General features: G+C 42.2%; 1 protein-coding gene across 5 annotated transcripts in view; it reads left to right on the forward strand.

Moving 5' to 3' along the window:
* The first annotated feature begins 1,992 nt into the window (after positions 1-1,992).
* The window catches only part of LOC103002339 (phosphatidylcholine translocator ABCB4), a 92,909-nt gene continuing 73,392 nt past the window's right edge, over positions 1,993-21,509 (forward strand). For 2 of the 5 annotated variants that reach the window (XM_057550536.1, XM_057550535.1), the window contains exons 1-3: positions 1,993-2,816; positions 14,747-14,838; positions 18,808-18,862. In XM_057550536.1, coding sequence (XP_057406519.1) covers positions 2,811-2,816; positions 14,747-14,838; positions 18,808-18,862 — 153 coding nt within the window. In that variant the 5' untranslated portion in view covers positions 1,993-2,810. Of the gene's footprint in view, positions 2,817-14,457; positions 14,536-14,746; positions 14,839-18,807; positions 18,863-21,509 lie in introns of those variants that run through there. The other 3 variants (XM_057550532.1, XM_057550533.1, XM_007170286.3) reach the window with 3 other exon arrangements.

Genomic DNA, 21,509 nt, shown 5'->3' on the forward strand with positions numbered 1-21,509 from the left:
GAATAAGTCTTTTGCATATATTTCAATTCTGTAAGTGAGTTTTTGGAGAAGCTAAATTTTTTATTGGCTATTAGTAGATGAAATTAAATTTCAAGGACATTTTATTTTTTTATTTTTTAAAAAAATTTATTTATTTTATTTATTTATTTTTGGCTGTGTTGGGTCTTCGTTGCTGCACACGGGCTTTCTCTAGTTGCAGCGAGCAGGGGCTACTCTTCATTGCGGTGCGCAGACTTCTCATTGCGGTGGCCTCTCTTGTTGCTGGGCACGGGCTCTAGGCACCTGGGCTTCGGTAGTTGCGGCTCACGGGCTCTAGAGCACAGGCTCAGTAGTTGTGGCGCATGAGCTTAGTTGCTCTGCGGCATGTGGGATCTTCCTGGACCAGGGCTCGAACCCGTGTCCCCTGCATTGGCAGGTGGATTCTTAACCACTGTGCCACCAGGGAAGCCCCCAAGTACATTTTCAGTTTTCAAAATTTGCATTTACACTGGAAAGTCTACTTTGGCCAACAATTTTAGCCTTGCATATCAAGGCCAAGGTCATAGGTTAGCTATGCAGATCCTCTGCACCAAACTCCCATATACTTTCTACACCTCTTCAAGTTTATGTTTCACACTATATTTAAAATATTTGCTTATTTTTTCTCTCTGTTTATAGGTATTTTATATACCTGAGGGCGAAGTCTTTATCCTGTAGTCTATACATCTTCTCTCTGCTCAGGGCAGTATCTTGACATAGCATGTGCCCTCTTCAAAAGTGTTGCGAGGATCATGAATAGACACAGCTAGGCAGGAAATGGTAGAGTTGCCAGTTTCCAGATTCTTCCACCTTGAGACGTGTCAAATATCTTCCCTTTGCCCTTCCATATTTACTCTCCTCCCTTCTCTCCACACTGCTCTCTGCCCGGGAGATTGACTTCTGTGGGTTCAGCTAAAGGGAAACCTGGGGGACAGTTGGAGGGGATCACTGTCCTTTTCAAAGCAGTTTTCTCTACATGACACTCATAAGGGTGCGGGGAGGGAGAAGTTCTGGTAACTTCTCCCTCCCTGCACCCATGCTGGCCTAGGAAAGGCAGTCCCCCCCCCCGTTTTTATGGCTCCAACATACTACACTATCCATTATGGTGTATCCACTATACCCTATGTTCTGCCCATACCTTTGTAAATAGTCACTTCATTAAATCCTCCTTGAATATCCTAATTCAAATGTGCCTTTCCTCTCCTCCTGGGACTTCAACTGATAAAAGACAGCTCCAGTTATTTCAAAAAGAAGCCACCATTCTTGACAAGGTAATGATTGCTTTCTAAAAACCTTCTCAATTATGTCTGTGAGTCTAGATTCCTACTTAATGTATGAAACCTCTCACATATCCCACCACATCCTTATCTGCCTTTTGCCTCAAATGAAGATCATACCTCCTTCCAGGGCTCCACTCTTCACTTTTATCTATTTTTTGTATTATTTCCCTGCTTTTGGACTTTTAGAATTATTTCTCTTAGATGTAACTTCATATGTGAGGTTAGAGAATACGAATTTTGTATTTTCGATGGGTATTGTGGGCTGGGAGTGGAGGGAAGAAACACACCTAAAAAAAGTTAAATGGCCTTGTTACTATAGAACTCTCAAAGAGTTTGATGTGCCTGATGACCTTTGAGAGAGCATCATGGTAACCAGCATTCCTCAAACTTATTTGACCATGGAACCCTTGTTATCTAAGTACCTGCTGGTACTCCTCAGGTCACAGTTTGGAAAACCTTGATCTTTAAAATCCATCCTTCTCTTCCTCCATAAATATTTCTTGAACAAATGAACAAATATTGCCACAACTGGTCAGACCTCTAAGAGACGGGGCGTGGAAGACAGGTTCCACAACCCTTCCCTTGTAATCCTTCGGTGACTGTTGTGTCAGAATCTTCAAAGGTGTGCGTGGTGGGGTGTGAGGTAGCCAGCACTTCCTGCAAGATCTAGTTTGAGGTACTGATTGATGGTACTGATTGATGGATATTCAATTAGAGGTCTTCTCCAAGCCTAGATTAATTGCGGATGCAGTTTCTCCTTTGGGCTTTCTGCCTTGATTCCTGAACTAGCTGGAGGTGGAAAAGAGGTGGGAAAGAAGGTAGAGTGGAGTGTTTATCAGGTGCTTGCAATGTGCCAGGTACTAAATTTAGTTCATCCCCTTTCTTAAAGGAGCTCACAGTCTAGTAGGAAGAAAAAGATGTAAGAATAATTAATGCAGTGTAATATATAATATAACATAACATAAGGCTATAATGAACAAAGAGCTTATACCCTGGTTTCTTTAGGGGTACCTCGTTATTCTGTGGCAAGGTCTATAGTTACGGCATTTGACTTTATGCTTTGTTGCAGAGTAAGTTTAAGGTCAGACTGAGACAATGTCCACCTACCTGCATGTCTTACATAGAAAAACACAGATTTTTATAAGTAGCCATGATCTACTGGAGGTTCCTAAGAAGGTGAGAGAGTGTGGAGAAGGGGAATGAGTAGATAAGTTAGAGAAATCTTTTTATCTAATACTTCACATCCCTTTTTCTATTGATGAACAAATACAAAGATTGGCTAATTTGATTTTAGAATCTTCTTCCTTTGCCTCGGCACCCTATTAGAGAAAATGGATTTTTAAAATCTGGTAACAACTTCCAAGAAGCTGGAGTAGACATATTTTTCCCTATTCCTCCTGCTAAGTACAACCAGAAATACAGAACGTTATTTGTAAAACAATCATAAGAATACTCTGAAAAGTGAAGAGAAGAAGACAAACCAGCTAAGGACCTTGGAATCCAAAGAATGACATGGTGGTGAGTTCTTCATTTTTGTTTTTGGCCTGTGGGGTTTATTTATTTATTTTTCCTTTAATTGAAGTATAGTTGATTTATAATATTGTGTTAGTTTCAGATGTATACAGCAAAGTGATTTGGTCATACATAGATATGTATATATCTATATTCTTTTTTTCATTATAGTTTATTACAAGATATTGAGTATAGTTCCCTGTGCTATACAGTGAATCCTTGTTTTTTTATCTATTTTATATAAAGTAGTGTGCATCTGTTAATCCCATATTCCAAATTTATCCCTCTACCCTTTCCCCTTTGGTAACCATACGTTTGTTTTCTATGTCTGTGAGTTGGTTTCTGTTTTATAAATAAGTTCATTTGTACTGTTTTTTAGATTCCACCTATAAGTGATATCATATAATATTTGTCTTTCTCTGTCTAACTTACTTCACTTAGTATGATAATTTCTAGATCCATCCATGTTGCTGCAAATGATGTTATTTCCTTCTTTTTTATGGTTAAGTAATATTCCATTGTATATGTATACCACTTATTCCTTATCCATTCATCTGTCAATGAACATTTGGGTTGCTTCCCTGTCTTGGCTATTGTAAATAGTGCTGCAGTGAACATTGGGGGTGCATGTATACTTTTCTTAAAATTAATTAATTAATTAATTAATTAATTTTTGGCTGCGTTGGGTCTTCGTTGCTGCACGTGGGCTTTCTCTAGTTGCGGCGAGCAGGGGCTACTCTTCGTTGCTGCACGCGGGCTTTCTCCAGCTGTGGCAAGCGGGGGCCGCTCCTCGTCACAGTGCATGGGCTTCTCATTGTGGTGGCTTCTCTTGTTGCGGAGCATGGGCTCTAGGTGCGCGGGCTTCAGTAGTTGTGGCGTGCAGGCTTAGTAGTTGTGGCTCACGGGCTCTAGAGTGCAGACTCAGTAGTTGTGGTGCACAGGCATAGTTGCTCTGCAGCATGTGGGATCTTCCTGGACCAGGGCTGGAACCCGTGTCCCCTGCATTGGCAGGCAGATTCCTAACCACTGCACCACCAGGGAAGTCCCTGCATGTATACTTTTGAACCATGGTTTTCTCCAGATATATTCCCAGGTGTGGGATTTCTGGATCATATGGTAACTCTATTTTTAGTTTTATTAAGGAACCTCCATACTCTTTTCCATAGTGGCTGCATCAATTTACATTCCCACCAACAGTGTAGGAGGGTTCCCTTTTCTCATTACCCTCTCCAGCATTTATTGTTTGTGGACTTTCTAAAAAAATTTTTATTGCAGTATAGTTGATTTAAAATGTTGTGTTATTTGTGGACTTATTGATGATGGCCATTCTGACCAGTGTGAGGTGATACCTCATTGTAGTTTTGATTTACATTTCTCTAATAATTAGTGATGTTGAGCATCTTTTCAAGTGCCTATTGGCCATCTGTATGTCTTCTTTGGAGAAATGTCTATTTAGGTCTTCTGCCCATTTTTTGATTGGATTGTTTGTTTTTTTGTTATTGATTTGTATGAGCTGTTTGTATATTTTGGAAATAGAGCCCTTGTTGGTCGCATGGTTTGCAAAGATTTTTTTCCAGTCTGTAGGCTGTCTTTTTGTTTTGTTTATGGTTTCCTTTGCTGTACAAAAGCTTATAAGCTTGATGAAGTCCCATTTGTTTATTTTTGCTTTTATTACTATTGCCTTGGGAGACTGACCTAAGAAAACATTGCTACGATTTATGTCAGAGAATGTTTTGCCTACATTCTCTTCTAGGAGTTTTATGGTGTCATGTCTTAAATATAAAGTCTTTAAGCCATTTTTAGTTTATTTTTGTGTATGGTATGAGGGTGTGTTCTAACTTCATTGAATTAATTGTGGCAGTCCAGCTTTCCCATCACCACCTGCTGAAGAGACTGTCTTTTCTCCATTGTATATTTTTGCCTCCTTTGTTGAAGATTAATTGACCATAGGTGTGTGGGTTTACTTCTGGGCTCTCTATTCTGTTCCATTGATCTATATGTCTATTTTTGTGCCAATACCATGCTGTTTTGATTACTGTAGCTTTGTAGTATTGTCTGAAGTCTGAGAGGGTTATGCCTCCAGCTTTGTTATTTTTCCTCAGGATTGCTTTGGCAGTTCTGGGTCTTTTGTGATTCCATATAAATTTTAGAATTATTAAATTGTTCTAGTTCTGTGAAAAATATCATGGGTAATTTGATAGGGATCACATTAAATCTGTAGACTGCTTTGGGTAGTATGCCCATTTTAACTATGTTAATTCTTCCAATCCAAGAACATGGGATATCTTTCCATTTCCTTGAATCATACTCGACTTCCTTTATCAGTGTTTTATAGTTCTCAGTGTATAGTCTTTCACCTCCTTGGTTAGGTTTATTCCTAGGTATTTTTTAATGTGATTTTAAACGGGATTGTATTTTTTTTTTGATTTCTGATATTTCATTATTAGTGTAAAGAAATGCAACCGATTTCTATATATTAATCTTGTATTCTGCTACCTCGCTGAATTCATTTATCAGTTCAGATAGTTCTTGTGTGGAGTCTTTAGGGTTTTCTATATAGAGTATCGTATCATCTGCATATAATGACAGTTTTACCTCTTCCTTCCAATTTCGATACCTTTTATTTCTTTTTCTTGTCTGATGTTTTGTCTTGTTTTGCTTTATTCTTGCCTCGTATATCCCAGACTTGGAGCTGAAGAAGGTGAAAACCCAGAAATGCCACTGTGTACAGACAAAAAGGAGCCCCAACAAAAGCCTGCTTTCTCTAACCAAAGGACCAGGAAAGGGGCAGCCCAGCAAGATAGAAAATGTTTAGACATTTTCTAGCCTCTCTACTCTAACCAAACATTATAGGAAAAAAACTATAGCACCATCCAGGCCCACGCCTGAAAAGGCTGAGTGGCAAGCCTTGACTTCTACCCTTGTGAGGCTGTAACAAGGCACCCCAACCTCACCATCTGCCCCCCACCACGGTGGTGTCAGAGAAGGCCAAGCAGGGAGCTGACTATTCATCCTCACCACAGGAATGAGGTACCTCCTCCCCTCTCCTCTGGGATGGTATTAGAGGGGGCATAGTAGAGGCTCAGGACTTTCCCTATTCAGCAGTAACAAGGCTACCTCCGCACCCCTGTGGTGTCAGTGGAGACCATGTGGAGAGCTGTAACAATGCACTCCCACTCTGCCCAGCTAGGAAAGTATTAATGGAGTCTATTAGGGAGTCAGAACCCCCGCCTCTGCTCAGCAGTAACAAGGAGCCCCTCCCACCTCAGGGGTCAGTGGTGACCAAGTGAGGAATCTGGACTCCTACCCTCACTTACAGTAATGACACCCCTTTCCCTGGTGGAGCAGTGTCCCCAAATCAAGGAAAATAAAAGGTTTAACTAAGATCTAGAATCTCACAACATAAGACCTTAAATGTCCAGGTTTCAAGGGAGTATTACTCAACAGACCAATATCCCTTATCAATTTGGACACAAAAATACAATATATTACCATTGGGGAAACTAAGAAAAGTGTACATCAGATCTCCCTGTATTATTCTTACAACTGTATGTGAATCTATAAACATCTCAAAATTAAAAATTCAATTAAAAAGAAGACAGCAAGGGAGCAGGATAAAGAGAATTATAGATTCTACCTAATATTAGTAGGGTTCCATAAATAATGCACAGGTGATTGCAATTCCAAGTTAATTTTGCTTGAGTAGATTTCTGAACATTTCACAACACTCTTTAAAGTGATTGAAGAGCCCTTAAGATGCCACAATTTTAGGGCTAGGAAATAGTGCTGTGAGTAACTGAGAACTAACATCAAATGCCAACATAACATTGCTGTTCTTCTCTGTTATATTATCTATAGATATTTTAGTATGATATGAGCAAATATTTTAATCTGTAGCCAAGTACGTACAATATTTTGAAAAGGTATGGTTTTAGAATAACCCTAAGAGTCAACATTAATGACCTAAAGCACAGTGACCCTAGCTGGTGCTTATTCATTTAATCTCTGACCTTGGCACCCTGCAGCCCTTCTGTCCACCCAACAGTTACCATAACTTTCACAGAGCACAAGAATTCCATTAGGCAATGTGACCTTGGAACTCTCAATGTGCCATTACTTTATCCTGGTAGAAATGAGATGACATTGTGATTGATAACAAACTCTTCCCAACTGCTTTAAATTTTGTCGTGGTACCTTTGCAAGCCTACCCTGGTTTAAGAGGGTATAAGGAAGAGTTCATTGGAAAAGTTCATTGGAACTATCAGTGAAAACCAGTTTCACTGGAAATCAGCATTACCCTCATCTTCAACATCTTATGAATGCCTTCCAATGTGCTGGGGCCAAATTAGATGAGTTTTATAATGAGGAAAAGAAAAGTGAGACCAAAAGGAAATGATTTTTTAGGAGATAAGAGGTCAGAGGTGGAGAGGGATTTTTGTTTTGTTTTTCACACAGGTTAAGAAGGGTTTTGAAAAGAAATTGGGGAGAAAATTACAAGATGTAACATGGTTTGAAGGCAGTGCAGACAGGAGAAATCAAGATCCATCAACTCTGAGAGGAAGGTGGAAGATTTAAGCAGAGGTACTGGTGGCAGAAAATTGGGAAACAGAATGTAGTAAAGTGTGGCAACATGCAAAAATAATAGTCAAAGATAACATCTAACCGTCTCTCTTCAGAGATGAAAGGTCAGGGAATTGTTAGCCACAAATAAAATATAGTGGGAGAAAGACCAGAGAGCATATTACCATCAAGCTAAAGGTTGACTGGACAGAGAACTGAGTCCATTATTCTCTCTTCAGAGAAAACTGTTGCAAAGTCATTTATATTTAAATATACTATAAAATATAAATATAGTATATCCAATTATTGTAATATAATATTATTACACTATAGAAAATATTAAATATTTTAAAATACTTTGGTAGGTGGAGTTTGCTCTTCCCTTTGGCCCTTACTTACAGTACACTCTTTTTTTTTATAGTTTTTATGTACTTATTTATTTTATTTTTGGCTGTGTTGGGTCTTCGTCTCTGTGCGAGGGCTTTCTCTAGTTGCGGCAAGCGGGGGCCACTCTTCATCGCGGTGCGCTGGCCTCTCACTATCGCGGCCTCTCTTGTTGCGGAGCACAGGCTCCAGACACGCAGGCTCAGTAATTGTGGCTCACAGGCCCAGTTGCTCCGCGGCATGTGGGATCTTCCCAGACCAGGGCTCGAACCCGTGTCCCCTGCATTGGCAGGCAGACTCTCAACCACCGCGCCACCAGGGAAGCCCCCACTCTTTTTTACATATAAATCTTTTATGCTATAGCTTTAAACTATTGATCTATTCAGTACACATTTGATGAGCCTCTAGTGCTGTGGGTACTAGATCCAGAGATAGGCATGGCCTCTGCCTGGCAGCAGTCTTCCCCAGGGTGTTCCAATTCCATTCACTTACTTTTTAGGAATTCCAGTTTCCACACCTTTAAACCGAGAATGATACCGCCTCGCTTGTTTTCCTTGAACATGCTTCTTCTTTTGAGATTTGAATGAGGTGATATATATGTGTGACGGGCTCTGTAACTTTATAAAACACTATACAGATCTGATTTTTCTACTGGCTTATTCTCAGTTCATTTTGAGGCAGGAGCTAAGCCCCGTTTTTCTTTATATCCTCAAACCCTTGCACAGGGTCTGGTACATAGTAAGTGTGGGCAGCAAATGTTGGATATCTCATTGAACAAAACAGAGGAAAATATCTTTATTCTTGTGGGTCTTACATACTACTGAGGTGACAATAACCAGCAAGCATAATCATTTCATAAATTGTATAGTGTACTAGAAGGTGTAAAATGGTATGGGAAGAAAAATTGGAGTAGAGTAAGGGGAATTGGGAGTCCTGGGGGTAAGCGTTTTTAAAGAGGTCAGGACTGGTCTCATTGACAAGATGGTAATCAAGAAGAGACTTGTAGGAGGTGAAGGTTTCAGCCGTGTGAATATTTGGAGGAAGAGAATTTGGGGCCGAGGGAACAACTAGCCCAAACACCCTGAGGTGGAAGCCTGCCTCTCTTGTTTGTGGAACATCCAAGAAGCCAGTGTGGCTGGCGGGGAGAGAGGCAGGGAGAGCAGTAGAAAACGAGGTCAGAGAAGTTACGGAGAGGGTGAGCCACTGTAAACCATGGCTCCAAATGAACTGGGGGCCACTGGGGAATTGTGAGCAGAGGCGTCACGTGATCTGACTCACTTTTCAAAAGAATCACTCTGGCTGCTGCTTTGAGAATGGACAGAGGCAGGAGAGGAGGTAAAGACAGGAGCAGAGAGACCGTTAAGAAGCTCTTGTAGTCAGGTGAGAGATGAGAACGGCTTGCACCATGCTGGTAGAACTGGAGAGAAACAAGTGGTCAGATTCTGGATATTTTTTTTTTTTAACTTTTTTTTTTTTATGTGGACCATCTTTTTTAAAGTCTTTATTGAATTTGTTATGATATCGCTTCTGTTTTATATTTTGGTTTTTTGGCCGCAAGGCATGTGGGATCTTAGCCCCCCGACCAGGGATCGAACCTGCACCCCCTGCGTTGGAAGACAAAGTCCTAACCACTGGTCCGCTAGGGAAGTCCCTGATTCTGGATCTATTCTGCAGGTAGAACCAATAAGATTTCCTGACAGAGTATGGGCTGTAGAAGAAAGAGAAGAATGCAGGATGACTCTAATATTTTTGCTGATCAACTGGATGGCTGGAGGTGCCAACTGAGAAGGAGAAAAACCTGCTGGAGGGGCCGGTTTGGGGGAAAGGTCAGGAGTCAAGGTTGGGCACTTGAAACATCCAAGTAGAGACACCAAAGATGCAGTTATATTGATATATATGAGCCAGGAAGTCAGGAAGGAAGTCTAGACTGTAAATAAAACATTAGAAATTGTTGGATACCAATGGTATTTAAAGCCCTGAGACTGGCTGAGATTACAGAGGGAGTGAGAATAGACAGAGAAGTCTGAGCAGTGAGCCTTAGCACTCCAATGTTGGTTGAGAAGCTGAAAGAAGAGGAACAACATCAAAGGAGACTGAGAAAGAGTGACCAGTAAAGCAGAAGAAAATCCAAGAAATATGTGATGTTCTGGAGTTCAAGTGAGGAAAATGTATCAAGGGAGAGAGATAAATTTGTCAACTGCTTGAATTTGTCAAGTCAGATAAGGACAAAAAATTGACCTTCGGATTTAGCAACGTAGAGGTTATCAGTGACTTACAAAGGCAGTTTTGGTAGTATGAAAGGGTCAAACTCCTGATTAGAGTGTGTTTAAGGGAGAACAGGAGGACAGGAAATGGAGAAAGTGATAGAGATAACTCTTTTAATAAGTGTAGCTGCAAAGAGAAGGAGGGAAATGTGATAGTAGTCGGTAAGAAAAGTGAGGTCAAGAAGATTTTTTGTTTTTAAGGTGGAAGAAATAACAACATGTGTACCAGCAGGGCTGGGACAGAAAAGTTGACGATGCAGGAGAGACGGGGAGTAATGGCTCCTAATGAAGTCATTTTTGAGGAGGTGAGATCTATCGCTGAAAAGTACAAACAAAAGGACTGCCTGCATATAGACACATGGATAGTTCATTTAGAGAAGCAGGGGGAAAGGCAGAGTGTTGGGTGCAGCCTCTGGTAAGCGGGCACATGTCCTGGCGGGAGACAGTGGCAGTTCCCTTCTGAGCACCGCGATTTCCATCAATGAAATAAGAAGCATGTGACGATACGGAATGTGAAGCAGAAGGTGAAGATGTGGAATGGATGATAGACGTTGGAGGAAAGAGGAACTATGAAATAATGATCCAGGAAAGTGGAAGAGTAAATGCACTAAGGAAACATTTGCTGTTGGGCAGCAAAGGTTGGGATATACTAGTGTATAAGACAGAAAAAAAAAAAACCTTTGTTCGTAGGAATCTTGCATCCCGCAGAGTGGACAATAAATGATATGCATAATAAATACATTAAGTATATAGTAAAGGGCCATTTAGTTTCGTGGTGGGACCATTCAGATGGTTTTGTGTTTTTCTTTAGCCATGTTCTGTTGCATGGTGGAAGCTTGTAGTAGTTGGATAATTTAAATAAGCAGGGTTGTAGTTTTACCAAGCAAGCCTGGTAAAGAGAGAAGGCAAGGGAGTTGCAGATGTTTGCAAGATTGGTGGAACACAGTACACCAAAAGAGTGAGGAAGAGTTAAAAGGTGGTAAGATCAATGGATTGGAGGAAGAAGATGTTTAGCCATCCAAAACATTTGATCCATCTCCTCTATCCCCACTTCCCTGCCCTAGTTTAATGTAGTGGCTTAGAACAGTGCCAGGATTAGAATTCTAGCTCTGTCAATTATAAAATCTCTACTCTGTTTCATTTTAATTTTGTTTATCCCTGTCCAAAACACATTGCCTTAATTACTATAGTTTCATAATAAAAGTCTTGATATCCAGTAAGGCAAATCTTTAAATAATTTTTCAAAATAAAGGTGAGATAAATTTTCAGGGAAAAAAAACCTGAGAAAATGTATCACCGACTTAAAGGAAACACAAAAATGTTCTTTAGGTAAAAGGAAAATGATCCAAGATAGTGGCTCTGAGATGTAGGAAGAAATAAAGAGAAAGAAAATGATAATAAATATATAAATCTAAATAATAGTGACTATAAAGTAATATTCTCATAAGGGTCATAAAAGAAAAAATTAAAGTCCATGACAATAGTATGTGAGTCAGAGATGGATAAATGAGGTTTGAGAATTCTAAAGTTCTTGCATTGTCCTGGAAGAGGAAAAAGTACCACTGATTAGTCAAAGATACGTCATAATGTCTAGGAAGGAGTTAACTGTTAAATAGAAAAATAGAAGACTATAGACTTAATAAATCAAGAGAAAAGAAACAAAGAATAAAAATATGTAATTGCTCCAAGAGAGAGCAAAAATTAAGATTAGAAAAGAAAGAACTAGTGGAACATGTAGAAAAAGTAAGACAGAGTGGGGGAAGGACATTAACCCAACATCAACGAGAGCAAAGCAGAAGTATCTCAATATCCTACCAACAAAAGAAAGTTAAGATTTCTTACAGCCTGAGTATCACTGAGAAATCGCCAGTGTATCATAGTGGCTTAAATATTGTTTTTGAATGAACAACCAGATGGATGCCCCGGGTAATGTTGTTTTATTGTTATCAAATAAATATAAAAGTGGCCCTTGGAATGGGCTGTAACACAGGCAAAAACATAAACAGTCATGTGGACATGGCTCCTCTCTCCCCACAAACATGCCTCAGATTCAGAATACACGTGATGAACACTTCTTATAGGGACAACTTTGTGAATAGACTCTGAGAGACAGACAGACAGGCACACACATCTTATTCCTGGGTCCTTTTGTTTGTTTTTTTTGTTCTCGTTTTTAGTTCAGAAGATTCCTACTTCCTCATGTATCCGCCTTTTCTCTCCCTCAAGTTGTCTTTTATAGAAACTGAACAGACTACCATCTCCTTATAGGCTACGGAGTTTTATAATATCCTTCAGTCACCACCAAGCTTTCTTTCAAGCTAAACAATTCCATTTGCTTTAATCTCAGAGTGTTTTAACCTAGTGATCTGACCACCTGTTAGACTTGTGAGGAAGAGGAATTCTGGTTGATCAAAGAAGAGAATCCTCATGATTGTGCTGGACGGGATAAGAAGAAAAAATATTTTAAGGAAAATCCGTAAATAAATTCATTTCTAATAATTCCAGAGCATGCCATAGTTTTTGTTTGTTTTTTAATTAATTTATTATTTATTTTTGGTTGCATTGGGTCTTTGTTGCTGCGCGCGGGCTTTCTCTAGTTGTGGCGAGCAGGGGCTACTCTTCGTTGTGGAGCACGGGCTTCTCATTGCGGTGGCTTCTCTTGTTGCGCAGCACGGGCTCTAGGCATGCGGGCTTCAGTTGTTGTGGCTCACAGGCTCAGTAGTTGTGTCTCGCGGGCTCTAGAGCGCAGGCTTAGTAGTTGTGGCGCACGGGCTTAGTTGCTCCGCAGCATGTGGGATCTTCTGGACCAGGGCTTGAACGCGTGTCCCCTGCATTGGCAGGTGGATTCTTAACCACTGCGCCACCAGGGAAGTCCAATGCCATAGTTTTAATCAACTCCCAGCATCTCTTCAAATCAACTTCTGCCTAGCTCAAGGTAACAGGTAGAGCAGGATGAAGATGAGTGGCATATTTAAGAGTGAGTGCTAGAGCTGCTGGCTCCTATCCCAGTCTCTTCTCCTAAGCCTCTTCTGATCTTTTAACTATTAATGCTAGTTGTCATTTATAAGGTACCTCCTATATGCCAGGCACTTTGCACACATTATGTTTAATCCTAACAACATCCCTGTTTTATGGTTTCGGAGACTGAATCAAGAATTAAACTGCCGAAGCCCAGACAGCTAGTAAGTGGTAGAGGTGAGATTCATTCCAGGGTCTGCCGACAACACCACCTCTTACAGGATGCTCTGCTTTAAGGTTCTCTGGGAACCCAAGAAAGCCATGGGATGACTTCTGTGTTAATAAGACAGAGCAGGAGCAAGGACCAGCAGGTAATCCTGCTACCTGGTTGGGAGGAAGGAAAGCCATATTTATGGAGTGTATTCTGTTCTAGGCTCAATGCTAGCTCCTTTTACCTTCTTAGTTCATTTATTCCTCACAGTGACCTGGTAAAGGAGATGTTTTATCCTTATGTTACATATGAGGAAACTGAGGTTTCGACAAGTGAGAAAGTGTCCAAGGTCACATAGCTAATAAGATGTGAAGCTCTGAGTTTGAATCCCACTGACTTCAAAGCCATGGTAATGTATTGCTCCCTGTTTTAGATCCTTCCTTTGCAAAGGAGTGCGGAGAGGTCAATGAAAAGTGACAAGAAGACCACACGGGGGACTCAAGTGGGCGCTAGGTGTAGAGATAATTTAGCACAGGGAGAAGTCCAGGATCAGAGCAGTATGCCACAGGAGGACACTGGAGACTGGACCCTGGTCTCGAGGATGCAGCCTCAGGCGGGACTTAACCTCTCTGGGCATCAGTTTCTTGTTGTTAAAAAAAAAAAAAAAAAAAAGCGGGTTTTGAATTAGATGATCTCTAAAGTCCCTTCCAGCCCTAAAGTTCTGTGTCTCTAAGAATTAAGAGGGCACCGACAGAGAGAAGCTTAATGTGATGATTCCAGGTGGCCCTGCCCAGCTCTCGTCGTCCCTGGAGATGGTTGGGTTTGGTGGCCCGGGGACCAGACCTGGGGATGCAGAAGCGGGAGGCCAGCCTAGGGGTCTCTCTTGGTCCTCGACTGTCCCATGATTAGTGAGCGTCTAGAAACTGTCCCACGCATGGGTTTAAAAAGAACACTGAGCGCCGAGGGAGTGTGACAGTCACTTTGGAGGGCTCGGGTGGCCCGCCGGACGAGGCTTTCGGAACGCCCGGCGGCACCGGGCCGGTCGCGGGCTTATCAGCAGCAGCTGGTGCAGCGGGCCCGGGGCTGGCTGCTCGCCCGGGTGGGCGGCGGCCGGCGGGGCACCTCCGGCGGCGAGGGCGGCGCGCCGGGCCCTTCTCCGCGCTGGGCCCGCCGTGTGAGCCGGGCGGGCGGCGGGAGCGGCTCCTGCGGCCCGGGAGCCCTCGCCCGAGCCCGACGCGTGCGCGGTGGGGGGGTGGGCGGGGGCTAGGCCGCCGCGAACAAAGTCCAGGCCCCGCGGCCGCAGCCCTGGTGCGCCCAGCAGCTCCGCCAGAGACGCGCGAGGTCCCAGGTGAGGGAAGCTTGGGCGCGCCGGCTCCGACCGGGGGACTCCGGGGACAGTGGGCTCCGGGCGGCGGCAGCGCGACCTCCACGCGGCGCCCCCGGGCCCCGCGACCTGTCAGCCGGCCCCGATCCCTCGGGCAGGGTCTGCGAGGAGGCTGGTCGACCTCCCCGTGCTGGGGTGGGTGTTCTTGGACCTGAGACTGTGGTTTCTCACCTAGGCTGAGATGGATCTAGAGGCGGGAAGGATCGGAACAGTCCGGGTCCCCAGAAAAACGGAGGACGAATTTGAACGGGGCAGCAGCAGCAGCAGGTACATAACCCGCAGCCGCCGCTTTCCCGCGACACGTGAATCAGCAGGGCCAGCTCTGGCTGAGGGAAGAAGTTGAGAAAATCTGACGATGCCTTTGGCCTTTGTTTCAGAGCTTCCGTAGCGTCTTGTCTGAGGTTCTGACCTTACCCAAGGAATGTCACTGAGGCTTCTTTTGCAACAGGCTCAGGAAGAAGAGGATGTGTTTAAAAGTGCCCGCTTCTCTTTGTGCAGGGTGATTCGATGAATATGTGTGGCATAACATTCCTTGTGTTACGGAACTCAAAACTTTTCCGAAAAACTTTCATAAACATCATTTGATCTTTTATGCCTGCAGAGCATCAGACATCTGTCGTTGATGGTTGTGCTTTTTAAACAAGTGTGGTGAAGCAGAAGCCTCCTTCCTCCCCCTCGTTATTCCTCTTCCTCCTCATTTTACCCATCCCAACCCCCTCCTCCCAGCGCCAGACTGTTCCCTCTTTCTCCCCTGTGGGTGGTGAGGGGTGAAGGGGGGAGGGGGACCTGGGGCAACCTCATTCTTCCTAACCTGTGCTTCCAAAGAAATTTTTGTTCACATGCAAGGGCGAAACCTCTTTCTTGAATGTCTTCCTTCCTGTGATGGCTCTTTGGTTCCCACAGTTCCCTTATTGCCCACACTTCATGGACCTTAGTAGGGGCAGAAGCAAACCAGTCAATGACATGTTGCCATTGTCCCACTTTCACCGTGGGAATAGTGAATCACTTTCGCCTTCAGCCTCAGTTTATGAGGCTGTTGTGGTCTCTGAGTTCATGCCAAGCCACCCAGAACTAATTGACCTGTGTCATCCAGCGATCACCCCGAGGGACAAATTTTATCAGGTTCTGTAGTGTGTCCTCAAGCTGCAAGGGACCTGATTAGTCAACGGAAAACATGCCTATCTGGTGGTTCAACTGAGGCATTATTTTTGTCTGTTAACGTCTTCATACAGTGATCTTGCCTTATTCTTTCTACATACCATGGTATTCATTCATAGAAAGTTTGGTGTGACGCATAAAATTGGTATTATTTCTGCTAGAAAATAATTGATATTATTTCTACTAGAAAAATGTGGGTTTCGTCAGCTGACAATTTAGGCTGGGATTGACTGTGAATCTATAAATAGATGGCATTTTCTGGAAGAAGGCTATTTATGTATTGCACTGGCTGAACATTTGATGAGTGTACAGAGGGGTTTTCCTGCAAAAGATGCAGTGACGTAACAGAACCCAAGGAAGTTCTCAGAAGTGGAGCTCACAGCCTTGTGTTGGAAAGAAGACGGTTCAAAAGAGAAATACAGAAAGCTAAGAATAAGTTGAAACTGTAAGATTATGAAATTAAGTGTAAGGAGACAAATTTTTATAAAAAGCAGGCTAAAGCTTATACATTAAAGGAAGTTCAGCTCACTTCAGTTATCTAGGGCAAATTGAGAGTTAGTTACATGCTTGTTCCAATCATGCTGTTATTGCCTAGGGCACATTCTTTTGAACACATTTCATTGCAGATGTCTGTCCTTTGATTTTAGCGAATGTTCTAGATAATTTGGGATCAAGTCCTATGAGTAAAACTTTATCACCTACCTGGACATTTAAGCTAAATAAATTCATTTTATGTTTAAAAAAAAAAAAAAGCTCTCCTAGAGTTTGCATTTATTGTATGGAAGATAGATATAAATAATACATATGCTGAATATGTGAACTACAGCAAATGTTAGAAGGTAATGAATGCTATGGAAAAGCATTAATCAAGGCTAAAGAAATCAGGAGTGCAAAAAGGAAGTCGTTTGCAGTTTTAAGTAGGGCGGTCAAGGTAGGTCTTATTGAGAAGGCAATATCTGAGCAAGAACTTGAAAGAAAGGAGGGAGGTGTGTGGCATCTGAGGGAGACCATTCCTGGCAGAGGTAATAAAGACTCTGCGATGGGAACATGGCTGGAATGTTCACAGAACAGCGACAACAGAGACAGCAGGGTGGCTGGGGCAGAGCAAGCAGGAGTGGGAGCGGGCACTGTGGTCAGAGAGGTGACAAGGAAACATCATGTGGGGCCCTAGAGGCTGATGTAAGGATTTGGCTTTTACTCTGAGAAAAGTGGAAGCCATTGTAAGTCTTTGAGCAGAGGAGCAGCATGATATGAATTGAGAGTTTTTAAAAAATCTGCGTTATTGAAGTATAGTTGATTTACAATGTTGTGTTAATTTCTGCTGTACAGCAAAGTGATTCAGTTATACATATATATGCATTCTTTTTTATTCTTTTCCATTATGGTTTATCACAGGATATTGAATATAGTTCCCTGTGGTATATAGGAGGACCTTGTTATCCATCCTATATGTAATAGTTTGCGTCTGCTAACCGCAAACTCCCAATCCATCCCTCTCCCCACAACCCTTGGCAACCACATGACTTGAGTTTTTAAATGATTACTCTGACTACTGTGTTGAGGAAAGACTAAAGTGGGCATAAGTGGAAGTGGAGAAACAAGGCAGGAGTTCTCCTGGCTATTGGGATAGCCATAAAATTGGTGAGCAGTGGTTGAATTGTAGATGTATTTTGAATGCAGACTTGAGAGGATTTCCTGACACCACTCCCTGTAATCATTCAGAAGGGTGGCCTTTACTAATTTTATTTTATTATTTATTTATTTAATATAAATTTTTAAATTTAATCTTATCTATTTTTGGCTGCGTTGGGTCTTCGTTGCTGCGCGCGGGCTTTCTCTAGTTGCGGCGACCAGAGGCTACTCTTCGTTGCAGTGTGCAGGCTTTTCATCACGGTGGCTTCTGTTGTTGCGGAGCATGGGCTCTAGGTGCACGGGCTTCAGTAGTTGTGGCTCACGGGCTCTAGAGCTCAGGCTCAGTAGTTGTGGCACATGGGCTTAGTTGCTCCGCGTCACGTGAGATCTTTCGTGACCAGGGCTCAAACCTGTGTCCCCTGTATTGGCAGGCAGATTCTTAACCACTGCGCCACCAGGGAAGTCCTGGCCTTTACTAATTTTAGATCAGTATGTATGATTTTAGCAAGTGAAGGATTAATTGATCTGGAGGACATTGTTAACATATTCATCTTCCCTCTGTGCATGAGCTCTGCAAGACAGGTGACCATCTCCCGGTTATCCAGAGATTCCTATAGTAACTTGGACGGTTACCTTTGCACTTGGTGATTGCCTTGCAGTCAAAACTGGATAATTTAGACAATTTGTGGACATCACTCTTTTATATTTGAAAGTATAATGTTGATACCCTGAGAAAACCATAATTCAAAAAGAGACATGTACCACAGTGTTCACTGCCACACTATTTACAATAGCCAGGTCATGGAAGCAACCTGAGTGTCCATCGACAGATGAATGGATAAAGAAGATATGGGACATATATACGATGGACTATTACTCGGCCATAAAAAGAAACAAAATTGAGTTATTTGTAGTGAGGTGGATGGACCTAGAGTCTGTCCTATAGAGTGAAGTAAGTCAGAAAGAGAAAAACAAATACCATATGCTAACGCATATATATGGAATCTAAAAAAAACAAAAAGGTTCTAATGAACCTAGTGGCAGGATAGGAATAAAGACGCGGATGTAGAGAATGGACTTGAAGACATGGGGGCGGGGGGGAGAGGAGGCTGGGACAAAGTGATAGAGTAGCACTGGCATATATACACTACCAAATGTAAAATAGATAGCTAGTGGGAAGCAGCTGCATAGCACAGGGAGATCAGCTCGGTGCCTTGTGACCAACTAGAGGGGTGGGATAGGGAGGATGGGAGGGAGACGCAAGAGGGAGGGGATATGGTTTACTTTGTTATACAGCAGAAACTAACACAATATTGTAAAGCAATTATACTCCAATAAAGATGTTAAATACATATATGACATTGAATATGATAACTACTCAAATTTATATTCAATTGAAATATTTTGTAACAGTTTTTAAATTCAGTCAATTATATTTTTTTACAGCAAACAAGATAAGGAAAAAACGAAGAAAGTAAATTTGATTGGACCATTAACATTGGTAAGCTGTGAAATATTAAATATGAAGAATTCCTGCCTTCATTTAAATTTGATGTCTTGGATCCATAGTTATAGCAGTACTTTAAGACTGTCTACAGGCAGCAATAGGTTTTCCCTGCTGCACCTGTGCTGTCCTGGATTGGCTCATTGTAGTTAATGGCCCACATTCTCAAGATGGATGATAAAAGAGGTAGGGATAGGCTGGCCATGAGAGCAGAGCTTACTGGTGTACTGGGAAATTGAAAATAGGACTTGTGTTCATAGCAGCATACAAACCAACCGATTTCAGGAAAATGCATCTCAGCACTTGTTTCACAAAAAAAACCCAAATTTAGTTTAAAATAAGCTTGCATATAAAGAGATTGTTAACTACAGAAAATTGTAAACGATTAAGAAATTTATTATGTTCACGTTGGCTTCCAGGAAAATTAATCAAACATGGAGTTACTGTTACGGACTCAGATATGTTTACAACAATTCTCAGTGGTTTTCTGCTGGTCCAAGGCAAGCCAACATAGTTTTGGAAGAAGTTGAATCTGTTTTTCATTTGTAATATGTCTTAGAGAGGGGACCCATGAAAGTGTTTGCCCACTGTTGGTGAATATGATGTGTTTCAAACTATAACGGCCATTTTTTGATAGCAGAGAAGTTGGTATTAAGCGGCATGTCAGCTGAAACCTCCAACTTATGAAGTAAAGGATGAGAGGACACCAAAACGTCCACACTCTGGAGCCTGCTACGTTCTTCTCATGTCGCCATAAAGCCCCTGTTCATTCTCTTCTCCCTTATGCTTGTGATGTTTTTGTTCAAAAGTCTCAGTAAGGGTAACATTTTTTTCAATTTAGTACTTTAGAGAATAAATTGTTTGTGAAACTAAATCCGGTTTTAATGCATAGGTTTTATTTTTATTTACTTATTCATTTATTTTTATTTATTTTTGGCTGCATTGGATCTTTGTTGCTGCGCGTGGGCTTTCTCTAGTTGTGGCGAGTGGGGGCTACTCTTCGTTGCGGTGCATGGGCTTCTCATTGCAGTGGCTTCTCTTGTTGCGGAGCACAGGCTCTAGGCGCGCGAGCTTCAGTACTTGTGACTCGCGGGCTCTAGAGCGCAGGCTCAGTAGTTGTGGTGCACAGGCTTAGTTGCTCCGCAGCATGTGGGTTCTTCCCAGACCAGGGCTCGAACCTGTGTCCCCTGCATTGGCAGGCAGATTCTTAACCACTGCGCCACCAGGGAAATCCAGTGCACAGGTTTTAAATCTGCCTCCTAGAGAAAACAAAATGTCACAAACGTTAAAGTAGAAACAATCATTTGAATCTAAAAGTTTAACCTTAAGTTAAATGTCAGTGTAATCTTTTTCACCCTCTGAATAGATTTTTTTGCTGTTGTTCTGATAGAGGTTCGGGACAAAACTGTTTTTTAATAGGAGTTAGAATGTATTCTTTTGTTGAAAAATCACTGAAAACAGATCTAGGTTTACTTAGGATATTGCTGTGAAATTCATGGAGTTTTAAATTGAAGCTTGGAGACAATAAAGTTTTATTTAATTAATATGAAAAACTTAAAATTGAGGTGCAATTAACATATTACATTATATGAGTTTCAGATGTACCATGAAAAGCACTTAAAACATTCCTCAATTTCACATAAATGTTCACAAAAGGAACATTATATGACAACCTGCTCCTGTGCTTGAACTGTGGCCCATAGACCTGACTGCTCTATCTCCCTTCCCCAGGAGCCATAAAACGAAACTTGGGGACACTGGTCCCTTTTGTAGCAGTTTTAGGGGCCCTTCCCTGCTTGTCCTTGACTTTACCTGCTCCCCTTGTTCCATTCCAGGCCCCACCTGGCTTCTGACTCTTTCAGCACTCTTGCTTGCCCTGTGTGCTTGATGATGGAATGTGGTCTCCCAGACTGAACCCTTGGAACTCTTTGAGAACAGTTTGCACACACACCCCTCACTCCCCACCTTGTGCTTTTGACCTCAGGGTGCCCCTGCATAGTGACCCCGTCTGACTCAGCCTGCACTCTCAAGGACCCCACTCCACCAAGCCTGACTCATCATCCATTCTCCTGATTATTGATCCTTGTCTCCCAAAGGGGGTGGGATGAGGGAAATGGGCAGCAGGAAAGGTTAAAAAGACAGGAAAGATGCAAGGGACAGAGAGGAAGGTATAGAAACGGAAAACTTATAGACGGAAGATGTAGTCCGGAAGGCAGAGGAGGAAAGAAGAACAAAGAGAGAGAGCCATAGTTCAGTCAATCAGAAATGGTGAGAAAAAGTGCGAAATTGGAGAGGACTAAAAAAGATGGCGAGGGACAAAGTGTTTTGGAGTATTATGACACTGATTGCCTGGTTAGTGCTTGGGTGTTGTGCACTTCACTGTAACAACTGGTATCACCCCTGTCCTCTATAGGTGGTACTAAGTCCAAGATTGTTGGTGTGGCCCACCAGGCCTCTTAGACCTTTCTCTAATATCGTCTTCCACGCTTTGTACCGTGCGCTCAGGAATTCCACTGCGTGGAGTTACCTGAGCACTCGTGTGGTTTCTAGTCGCCCTGCTGTTCTTCTTTTTTTTTTTTTTAATTTATTTATTTAATTTATTTGTATTTGGCTATGTTGGGTCTTCGTTGCTGCGTGCGGGCTT

Source organism: Balaenoptera acutorostrata, chromosome 7 (genome assembly GCF_949987535.1).
Source record: "Balaenoptera acutorostrata chromosome 7, mBalAcu1.1, whole genome shotgun sequence".
NCBI classification, from domain to species: domain Eukaryota; kingdom Metazoa; phylum Chordata; class Mammalia; order Artiodactyla; family Balaenopteridae; genus Balaenoptera; species Balaenoptera acutorostrata.